General features: G+C 36.9%; 1 protein-coding gene across 1 annotated transcript; it reads left to right on the top strand.

The window, feature by feature from the left end:
* Positions 1–988: 988 nt before the first annotated feature.
* Positions 989–10,721, top strand: neu1 (neuraminidase 1). Its single transcript, XM_037795444.1, has 7 exons — positions 989–1,236; positions 2,077–2,266; positions 3,881–4,143; positions 6,766–6,948; positions 7,627–7,846; positions 8,877–9,113; positions 9,208–10,721. Exons 1-6 carry the CDS (start codon positions 1,126–1,128, stop codon positions 9,095–9,097), a joined length of 1,188 nt encoding a protein of 395 aa, XP_037651372.1. The 5' UTR covers positions 989–1,125; the 3' UTR covers positions 9,098–9,113; positions 9,208–10,721.
* The last annotated feature ends 1,004 nt before the right edge of the window (positions 10,722–11,725 follow it).

Raw genomic sequence — 11,725 nt, 5'->3', positions numbered from 1 at the left:
TATGCTGACAGCATTTATCCCTGCCTGCAGTAAAAAGTAAACACAAAATATGTCTTATTTCCCCAGCTGATCTTCCACCTCGGAGGAAAGAAAATGTCACAGACATGAAGTATGTGGTTCATTAGATGTAAAATTGGGTCACAAGGTATTTTATTTAGTTTGTGTACATTTATACCTTCATTTTTTTGTATTGAAATGTAACATAATTGTAGCTAACACTTATCCATCATCTAGCAGCTGCATAAAGCACATTATTGTACATACAAAACATTATTCCAAACAATGAGAAATAGACAATATAGCTAATTATAAATATTTAAAAAGATAATTATACAAATGCTAAATAAATAATATAAGTAAATAATAAATAATTGTGCAGGAGACTCATCGAACAACTCTTCTGTTGTCAATATTTTATTAATAAAAATAAGTTCCACAAACTGTGTAAATGTCAATCAAATCATATAAAAGGAAATAATATAAAGGACAAGAACAGTAAAAAAATAAATAAAAATATAACACATAAAGTAAAAAAACAACAACATTATTCTAAACGATGAGAAATAATACAATATAGCTAATTATAAATATTTAAAAAAGATAATATAAAAATGCTAAATAAATAATATAACTAAATCATAAATAATTGTGCAGGAGACTCATCAAACAACTCTTCTGTTGTCAATATTTTATTAATAAAAAATAAGTTGAGATAGTTAGCTAGTGTTTCCAAAAACTGTGTAAACGTCGATCAAATCATATAAAAGGAAATAATATAAAGGACAAGAACAGTAAAAATATATATATATCCCATAAAGTAAAAAAAAAAATACAATAGCATTAAATAAAAACAAACAGTAAAACAAAATGCATTATGTTTGTTTTTCTGGGTGATTTCATAACTATTATTGTGTAACAATAACAAATTCCTCTTTTATTTTGGTGAGTGACGGTGTAGTCATGTGACCAGACAGTTTGGAGTCACATGACTCATGCTGAATTTTAGCTGAGGATGTCATTTCCGCTTCTGTTTTCTCTCTGACTGCTTTTTGCTGCTTTCTCTTCTGACTCTGAGCGCATCATCCTGTTCTTTAATGTTGTTTCTGTGTCGGGATACAGAAGAAGATGAAGGTTTCAGACTCTAACATGGAGACAGGAAGCTGCTGGCTCTCTGCTGTCTGGTTGCTGCTCTCTGCTGTGTTGTCTCTCTGTGTTTCTACACACAGCCCTGCTCAGGTAAGCTACAGTCAACACTATACCATAGAAATAACGTTACAGCACAATGCAGTTACTCTGCTGTCATAAAGTGTTGAATCAGCTTGATTTCAGTGATCAAATTGACCTTTTTTTAGAAGCTATAACATGTTTCTGTTATTTTGTCCAGCCTATGCATGAATTATTGTTTTATAATAAGTGGTGGAAGAAGTATTCCAATCATTATCATTGATAATAACTGTAGCTGTCAATTAAATATAGTGGAGTACAATGTTTGCCTCTGAAATGAAGTGGAGTAGAAGTATAAAGTAACATGAAATGAAAATACTATAAGTAAAGATATGTATATATATATGTATATACTGTATATATATGTATATATATGTACATATATATATTTTTCTTATAGTATTTTCATTTTCATAAGCTACAGTAAACACACAATATCATAGAAATACGTTACAACACTGCAGTTACAACACGTATGTTACAACACACACACACACACACACATATATATATATATACATATATATATATACATGCCTCTGAAATGAAGTGGAGTAGAAGTATAAAGTAGCATAAAATGAAAATACTCAAGTAAAGTAATATAAAATTGTATTGTTTGTACAGTAGTAAAGGTGGGAAGGAGACGGGGGGGGGCTATTACAACCTTGTGGTTTGGAATAAATAAAATAAAATTCTTCCTGAAGTGTGATTCACCTGATTGTGTCACCTGACACTGGTAACGCATGATGCAGATGTTATTGTAACAGGTTATGCACTGCAGATATGTAAACTATTTCCGTTTCACTTTAGTCAGCCCCAGCCTCTCTTCATTATATTCTTGTCCTTTTCCAGATCAACCCTCTGCTGTATGAGGAGCAGCTGCTGTGGGTGAGCGGAGCCCAGGGGAAGGTGAACACCTACAGGATCCCCCTGCTCACCTTCACCGCCAAAGGGAGCCTGCTGGCTTTCTCAGAGGGCAGGAAGGCAGCGGCCGGCGACACGGGGGCAAAGTTCATCGCGATGCGGAGGTCCACAGACAAAGGCAAGGATGACCACGACAGTCGTTGCGATCAGAAGCAGTCGGATATACACTCAAAACACACACACAGTTGTTACAAGTCTACAGGCGATATTTAACAGTCACAAAGGGAGGGAAAAGTAATTAACAATCACTTACTGTAGTTTCTTTTGTGACATAAAGAGTCAAACAGGACAAGAAACACTGGTCACAACTTTAACTATCTTAGTACATTTTTAAACTTGATGAATAAACTGCATTTTAGTTGGTTCATCGTCAAATTCATCAGAAAACATCATGACAAACACAAAAGTAAAGCAACAATAATTTGTTAACTTGTCACAAGGTCCAGTTATACTTTTTTCTGAAGCTTTCAGCCACATCCTGTGGCCTTCATCAGTGGATAGAAAGTTGCTCAGTGTGCAAAACAAGCAAGTGGACCTTGTGATAAGATTTGTTTTTAAACATAAACTCACATGAGCTTTAATACAGGAAATGTCAAGCTTCCTTAAAGACCACAGATAAAATTTGCACCGACTACAAAATGTCGATAATATTAGAATTAGAGCTGGTTATCATTTGATACCCAAGTTTCAATACCGTCGCCAATATGATACATTTCTTTCAGTACTGATATCAAAACAATTTTTTTTTTTCAAATCTTTACTGTGAGGAATTTAGAAAAATAGAATTACCGACTCACGGTTGTATGCCTCCGCTAACCGGTCAAATTACAGTTTACATCCATGTCTGTCCAAAAATGTCATCACTTTATCATTTTATCCTGTTAGACATGTGTGTGAAATTGGCATAATTGGCATATAAGTTCTTGAGTTGTGGCCAAAAATGTGTTCGGTGAGGTCACAAGTGGACGTTTGTTCCAAATGTGAAGAAATTCCATCCAGGCGTTCCTGAGATGCCACGTTCACGAGAATAGGACGGTACAGACGGATGGACAACCCGAAAACAAAAACAAAAATGAAATATAATACAGTCTAAAAGTGTCAATGTGTTAATTTAAATCAGAAAATGCCATTGGGGTTCAATATTCAGTATCTGATTACACAAATTAAGGTTAAAGAATATGTCTGTTTGTCATTTCAACTGTTAAAAATACCGTAAAACAGAAATATAAAGCTTCTTCTGGACCAGAGTATAAAACTCCCATAACATTAAACAAAACATGAAAACATCAAGACAAAAACATAAAATATTAAAATGTATGCTTTTGTCCAAACTGAATAATGAAAATAATGTGTCTAAGTTGAATGGATGCATTATTTTAGAGGCATTCGTGAAAGGATTTTACACATTTCAATCTCTGCATTTGGCGACATAAAAAGTAACAACTGCTTGAAGAGAGCAACTTTACTCTCTGAGTACATGCTGCACGCTTTGATTGCTGTAGAACAAATAATCTGAAGCACAGAAACAGGAACAGAGAGAGACAACAAGAAGAATTTGAGGTTGAAAATGGGAAACTGAAACTGATGTTGCGACATGTTGTGGTTTATAATTGGCAAGTTGAATAACAAAAATACTTAAAAGAATGTATTTTTTTAGAATACGTAGTGCAATCATTGAATTTGTCGTAAAAGTAGTCAGGATTTGTGTCTGAATCCTCTCCCGTCCCTCCAGGAGCCACCTGGTCCCCAACCAGCTTCATAGTGGACGACGGATCGCAGCCGGACGGCCTGAACCTGGGCTCGGTGGTGGTGGACGAGGAAGTGGGCTCAGTGATTCTGGTCTACTCCATCTGCTTCCACCTCTACTACTGCAAGCCGGCCAGCACCATGATGGTGGAGAGCAAGGACGACGGCCTCAGCTGGGACCAGCCCAGAAACCTCTCGGTCCAGCTGGGAGTGAAAGCCTTCGCTCCCGGGCCGGGCTTCGGCATCCAGGTGAGACAATTTTATGATGTAGAGAATCTGTAGCTGAGCTGTTTTCAAGTTGTAAAGTGAGATAAAATTTAAGCTAAATTGCCTTTCATGTCACATTGTTTTTACTGTGATGATAAGCTGCTGGCAGGTTAGTCATTCACGTCATGTATCAGCGGTGATTACAGGTGTTGAGGTGAGATTTTAAAGGTCCCATATTATGCCCATTATCAGGTTCATACTTGTATTTTGTGTTTCTACTCGAACATGTTTATATGCTGTAATGATAAAAAAAAACAACTTTATTTTCCTCATACTGTCTGCCTGAATATACCTGTATTTACCCTCTGTCTGAAACGCTCCGTTTTAGTGCATTTCTACGGAATTGCAATGGAATTGCAACAGAATTCCGTTGCTAGGCAACAGTTTGGGTCCATGTTTACTTCCTGTCAGCTGATGTTATTCAAATACACTGCAACAGGAAATAAACTGGGACACACTTAGAATGTTTATGTTTAAAACCGTGTAATGGTCTAAATATTGTATATTTGTGACATCACAAATGGACTGAAATCCTAACGGCTTGTTTCAAATGCACAATTTCTGAATACGGGCTGTGTGTATTTCTTCGTATATTGAGCATTTGATAGTTTACCAGTATTTATATAGCACTTAAATCTCCTTTTATAATATAAAAGACATGAAAATCCCACTTTTTACAATATGGGACCTTTTAAAGGCAGAAATCTCTGTTGTTTTGAAGTCACAAAAACCTTATCTACTCTCTGCAGGGATATTACGATCTTAGTTCATGCACCTTTGTCACACTCACAACCGAGTAATGATGCTATAGGAAGCGTTAGACATACTTTAGTGTCTGAATTTGACTGATCCATTTATATATAGTATTATTTTTTTGTTCTTCATGAAAAGAAGAAGTGTATTTTGCGCTTTAAACAAGCTACATCATTCCGTCTAAATTAAGAAGTGAAAACTCTTACTGTAGTTCTCGTTTCAAGCTCGCCACATCTTTGTATGTAAAACTGGTCAGTATGACGGTTTAAAGTACAGGGGGTTGACGAAATAACACCTCATAAACCGTTTGTTGGAAAATAAATGTAATATTGAAATGGAAATTAAAGTCTGAAGTAACTTAATCACATTTGGAAACTCTGCTACACACTAAGGCGTTGTCGTTCTGCTTTTAATGACCGTTGGCAGCGTTTGGCAGAGTTTGGCAGCTATAAATAAAACCAGATCTGCCAGCTTTTTGTTGACGCAAGCCCAAGAGACCAAATAATAAGCACCTACAGTATATTGTAGCCACATTTTGTCGTAACAAACCATCCACAGAGAGGAGCAGCGGTCACAAGTTGACACTTACCAATGGACATAATGTACAGTGATATACTGGAAGGAGAGGATTGCTGCTGTAGTCAGCATGAAACCTAATACTGTAATGGTGATTAAATGAAGACTTTTATATGGAGTTTTTATGTTATTTTTGTCTATTAATTAGAGTCAGACTGATATTGTAGAGTCTGTATTATTGTTATTGATATCGACTCATCACAGATGCATTGATAATAATGTACTTTATATGAAAAATAATTGTGCATAATGCAAAAAACGTTACAATTACATTATACATCAGTTTGTTTAAATAATAATGAGCTCAACTTTGCGTTTAACCTGCAAAATGAAAAGTTCTTTGTGTCCTAAAGTGTCTCCTAATATGCGCCTTGTTGAATTGTCTCATATTAATAGAATAAATCGGAGTTGTTTTATTTTTAGGCCTTAGAGACGGACAGCCGTGCATTTGAAATGTTTGCAGCGACACAATCGTTATATAATCGGAGGGTTTTTGTCATTTTGCAAATTAGTTGCTTATCCCTCTCCACAGTCTAAGTTGAGCATCTGTATAGTTATTATGTTACTGCTGATTTCTGCCAGTTTTTAGGACACTAAACCTTCTGTTGGACCGCAGCAGGTCAGGTCAGGAGTTCAAACAGAGCTGTTTCAGACAGAGGGTGGAAAGAGGTGCTGCAGCACAGCTCGTATTAGAAAAATAAAGCATACATGTATACATATTCTAGTAGAAACCCCAAAATATGCACCAGTATGCACCTGAAAATGAGCATAATAGGTCCTCTTTAACTCATTTTGAAGAATTGTGTATTTTTCTATAGCAAATTTCTATTTTCAGTAAATCTGAGAGTTCTTAAATTCTTGTAATATGAAGCAACCTTTAATTATAATTTTTTTCTCATATAGATATGATTATATTTTATATACCTAACCACACCATTTTATACAGTATTATGTTAATATGTCATACTATTTTATTGCATATACTATATTACATTTCTATATTAATACATACAAACACTAACCATCATTAATTATTCATATTGTATATTATTCTGGAGTATGCTGTTGACATATACTATACCTTTTTCTTTTTAATAATTTTTGACTGTAATTGCTCTTGCAATGTTTCTATTATTTTATATACATCTATTTGTTTTACTTTCTCTATATATCTGTACTTATTTCTGTCCTTGTGCTGCTGCAACACCTGAATTTCCCCTCTGGGAATCAATAAATTAAATAAATAAATGAACCTATCTTGTTTTTGCACTACAGAAGCGCTACCACCCAGCTAAGGGGAGGTTGGTGGTGTGTGGTCATGGGACGTTGGAGGGAGACGGAGTTTTCTGCATCCTGAGTGACGACCACGGACGTAACTGGTACAACGGCGCCGCTCTGAAAAGCATCCCTTACAACCAGAAGAAGAAGGCGCAGGACTTCAACCCTGACGAGTGCCAGGTACGTTTATACTGCAGCTTGTGAATCACGCCATGATGGTCACACCTTCTTTGACTTCTTACAACGGCAACAAAGTATCCAAATATCTTACAATTAAAAAGTTCCCCACACTGAGTCATCCAGTCATATGATCATCATCAGCAGCAGCAGTCAGCAAAAACATCACAGTGACTGAAAAGCACTCGCTGACGCCCTAGTAGACAGTGCTCTCATCAACCCAGTTTCCAGCAGAAGTTGGCAGGCATTTTATAAGTATCTTAAAATATGATAAAATTATATGATGAACCCACTGTAAGCTGCCTGCCCAGCACCAAACAGCAGACTGACAAAGTTGGCAACTTAAAATTCCAGCAGTTAAAAGAGAAGTTGGAGTCGGAGGTAAAAAAAATAAAACAAAGCTTAAAGGGAGAGTGAGTATCACACTTAAATATGACTCCTAGTGAATGTTGCATTGTATTATGGCCATTTATCTGTCAGCTTGTTGTGGAGGTCTTCTGCCCTCTAATGGCCAAAAGAACTGCAGCTATAAAATGTATGTTTTAAAACACCTTCACCATTGTGTGATGCCTTTATTGCAACGACACCAAGGCGTCATCATTAATCAAAGACCAGTTGATGGATGTTTAAATCACAGAGCATTCGATACTGTCAAACTAAACCCTCTCTGCTCCTCTGCAGCCGGTCGAGATGCCGGACGGCAGCATCGTCATCAACGTGAGGAACCAGAACAACTACCACTGTCGGTGTCGCGTGGTGGTACGCAGCCGCGACGGTGGATTGTCCCTGCCCATAGAAGAACTGTTCTTTGACCAGGAGCTGGTGGATCCTGCAGTGGCAGCTGGAGCTCTTCAGAAAGACGGAGTGCTCTACTTCACCAACCCCTCCAATGAGCAACACAGTAAGAGTCGCTAAGAGTCACAACATCTTCTTCCTCCTCATCTTTATAGCAGACCGTTGCTATGTATAACAGGCCGTTGCTAGGGCCGTTGCTATGTATAGCAGACCGTTGCTATGGGCGCAGTTCTGATGTTGGACTCTGGCGGACCGTTTTTGTGTCAAATTATTGATTTCTTAAGTAAGTAGCCGTATAATAAGCGGGATAATGTACAGTTAGCCGGTCATTGTTATGAAATAAACCCCTTCTGGGCGATGCAAGACCCCTCCGCTTTATGTCACAACAATGACCAACTCGGTGTACATCATCCCTTACATATATACTGTTGGGTACTGTAATCTATAACATCATATATTGTAACTTAAAGGTACAGTGTGTAGGATTTTGCGGCATCCAGTGGTGTGGTTGCAGATTGCAACCGACTGAATACCCCTCCGTTCACTCCTCTCTTTCCAAGACTGCGGTAACGTGAGCCGCCAAACCGTGGTAACACCGTTCGCTTTAGGGGCAACGGAAGTCAGACGGCGGCTGGCGGTAGCACGGTTTTGCACTCTGTGGCTCATGTTACTGCAGTTTCACAAGCGTGTCGGAGAACTACCGTGGCCTTCAGGTAATGTAAAAATTTGTAAGGCTCTCACTAGAGCTACTGTAGAAACATGGCAGAGCAACATGGTGGACTCCGTGAACAGGTCCTGCTCCCTATGTAGATATGAAGGTCAAATATGTAAAGTAACTTGTAACTATAGCTATAAAACAAAATGAAGTGAAGTAAAAGTACGATATTTGCCTCCGAAATACAATGGAGTAGAAGTACACAGTAGCTTAAAATGGAAATACTCAAGTAAAGTACAAGTGCCTCAAAATTGTACTTATGTACACTACTTGAGTAAATGTACTAAGTTACTTTCCACCACTGCTGCTGCTGCTTTCAAGCCAAAACAATCTATCAATTTACTTTACGTCAGACTTAAAGTCTGTGTTAAAAAAAAGATCATTAGCACATCATACTAACGTCTTGCCTCGTCCCCCTCAGGAATTAACATGACGCTACGTTGGTCGCTGACTGATGGCGTCTCTTGGGTGAATAAAGCTATGCAGATATGGGCGGGGCCCAGCGGCTACTCCAGCATCACAACACTGGACAGTGGCTCTCCAGAGGACCAGAAGTACATCTTTGTCATCTACGAGAAGGGCCACAAGGACTATGACGAGACCGTCTCGTTCGCCAAGATCCACCTGTACGGCGGCCAGTAGAGCGCGTGAGACGGAGGTAAGCAGATGAGCATCAGGTCATTAACATGAACAGGTGCGATGCATGAAAACTGATCTCTATAGTCTGATGTCACCTTGTGTTTGTCTCCCAGATTCTAATGTTGGAGTGAAAGGGAAACAGGAAGCTGTTGTTTACTCCCACGACTTTCTCAGGAAGAAAATAAAAGACTTTTTAAACTCACTTTATGATATTGAAAATGGGAAAATGGGAGGCTCAGCACCATGGATGTTTGTGTTCGGCCTGGGATGATCTCGCATACTATTTTCTCCTACGTTCTCATCTTTTAAAATTCACACACTTGATGAAGTCGCAAGTCCATTTATCTGCGTTAGGACATGTTACCAAGTGTGTGTTTTTGCTAAAAACATTTGCACAGCCACATTATTTTTTGAGTTTCCTGTTCCTGCACAAAAGAAAATATGATCAAGCAAGGAAAGGTTACATTTTTAAGATTTTCAGAAGAAGTACACTAGATTCTAAGCAACTTAAATCATACTGTTTTGACAACAACACCTCATTTTTATAGTATCACATCACAGTCTTCCATAAAGAAGAAGACCACTGACTTTCGGTAGTTTTGAATATGATGTTAATGCAATATAGATTAAAAGCTCCTCTGACGTCTATCACAAACTCACATCACAAACTAACTGATTCACTGTATGTTTGACGCTGGTTTGAAATGATTCCTTTTTGTTTATAATTTCATACTGAGTAGCCTACTTTCAAATCTTATATGGGTCTGTGCTTTTAATTATAATTATTGCCTTTATGAAGATGCGTGTGAGCCATGAATATATGCTGATTGAAATTGGTTCTGCCTTTGTGTAAAATAATGTGAATAGCCTTTTGTTATACTGTAATTGAATGCCATTTCATATTGGAGATTGAGTAGTTTTAGTAAAACTAAAAAAAAACAGGTGTGTGATTGAATGTGAGAATGAAGAGGTAATATGGCCAAAGTATCGTCTTTTGCACTTGTGCAAAATGTATTCTAATGTTTTGCAAACAGTCTGAACTTTACTCCACTCAGATTTGGATATTTTTATTTCCAAATAAAGTGTCCCGTATATGGCCCTGTATTACCAGCATTGTACACAGGGTTTACAGTACATTGTTTCCATGCAGGACATAATCTGATCTGTACTATTTGTAGAATAAATAAATGATTTCTTACAGCTGTATACCCCTGTTATTTGTTTTGGGGCACAGCCGTGCTGATTTGCAGTGTCATTGTGATTTAGCAACAGCAAACATGACCTGAATTCACGCTTTTTAATTCATCAGAGTCATTGTCCGTGATTACAACACAGCAGAAGAAAAGGGCTTGATTTAAAAAACCTAGGTGGAAGAAAAAACATCTGAAATTTACAATTGACTAAATCTGCCCTGACATATTAATTTCACTTCACCTGTTTTTTTTTTTTTTCCATGCATTTCTCTCTGACATAACTTTTATTTTGAATGTGCTGATTATTCCAAAAGAAAACGGTTAAGATATTTATATTCATATATGAGAGGAGAAGATTTTACTAGTTAACTTCATAGTTTTCATCCAAATCATCACTTGTCTTGCACATCAACAAATAAAGAAATGGTACCACATGTGTGACCTGAGATAACCTCTTTGTTTTGGACAACAATGTTCTCTGTGTTACAGCCTTTGACCACGTTTGTCTTTACTTGCCCAAATATAATAGTTTGATTACAACACAGCAAAAGAAAAGGGCTTGATTTAAAAACCTGGGTGGAAGAAAAACATCTGAAATTTACAATTGACAAAATCTGCCCTGACATATTAATTTCATTTTACCTTTGTTTTTGTTTTTTCCCATGCATGTCTTTCTGACATAACTTTTATTTGAATGTGCTGATTATTCCAAAAGAAAACGGTTGTTAGGATATTTATATTCAAGATTCAAGATTCACTTTATTGTCATTTCACTGAGTATTTGCATACACAGAAGGAAACTAAATATTGCTTCTCCCAGCTCCCATCAGTGCATTAAAAAGGATAGAATAAATAAGTATTAAAATTAACATACCTAAAAATAACAATAAAAAAATAAAATAAGTAAATGTTTCAGACACTATTTCACACAATTTGCAGTCATACACCCAATTTGCAGTCGTGTTTAGCAGCAGAGAAAAGTGCATTTATGTCCATAGTAAAGTGCTGTTTGCATTACTGCTCCAAAAATTGGCTTTGACATGTAACTAGCTTTAAAAACTGTTTCTGTGTTAATGCTGGGGGGTTCATATATAAGAGGAGCAGATTTTACTAGTTAACTTCATAGTTTTCATCCGAATCATCCCTTGTCTTGCACATCAACAAATAAAGAAATAGTACCACATGTGTGACCTGAGATACCCTCTTTGTTTTGGACACTAATGCTCTCTCTCTGTGTTATAGATGCATTTCTCTGCAGCCTTTACCACATTTGTCTTTGCTTGCCCAAATATAATAGTTGATGTTTGCAATGCTTCATCTTTATTCCTCATAATATTATGTTATGACAGTCCAAAGATATACTTAGATAAATTAAATTTGCATGTGAAAACAGTCTATATTTATTTAAATGCATCATCTTTATTCCTCATAATATTAT

This window comes from Sebastes umbrosus, chromosome 15 (assembly GCF_015220745.1).
Source record: "Sebastes umbrosus isolate fSebUmb1 chromosome 15, fSebUmb1.pri, whole genome shotgun sequence".
NCBI lineage: Eukaryota > Metazoa > Chordata > Actinopteri > Perciformes > Sebastidae > Sebastes > Sebastes umbrosus.
Note: the sequence above shows the minus strand (reverse complement) of the source record. Positions and strands in the feature narration are given on the sequence as shown.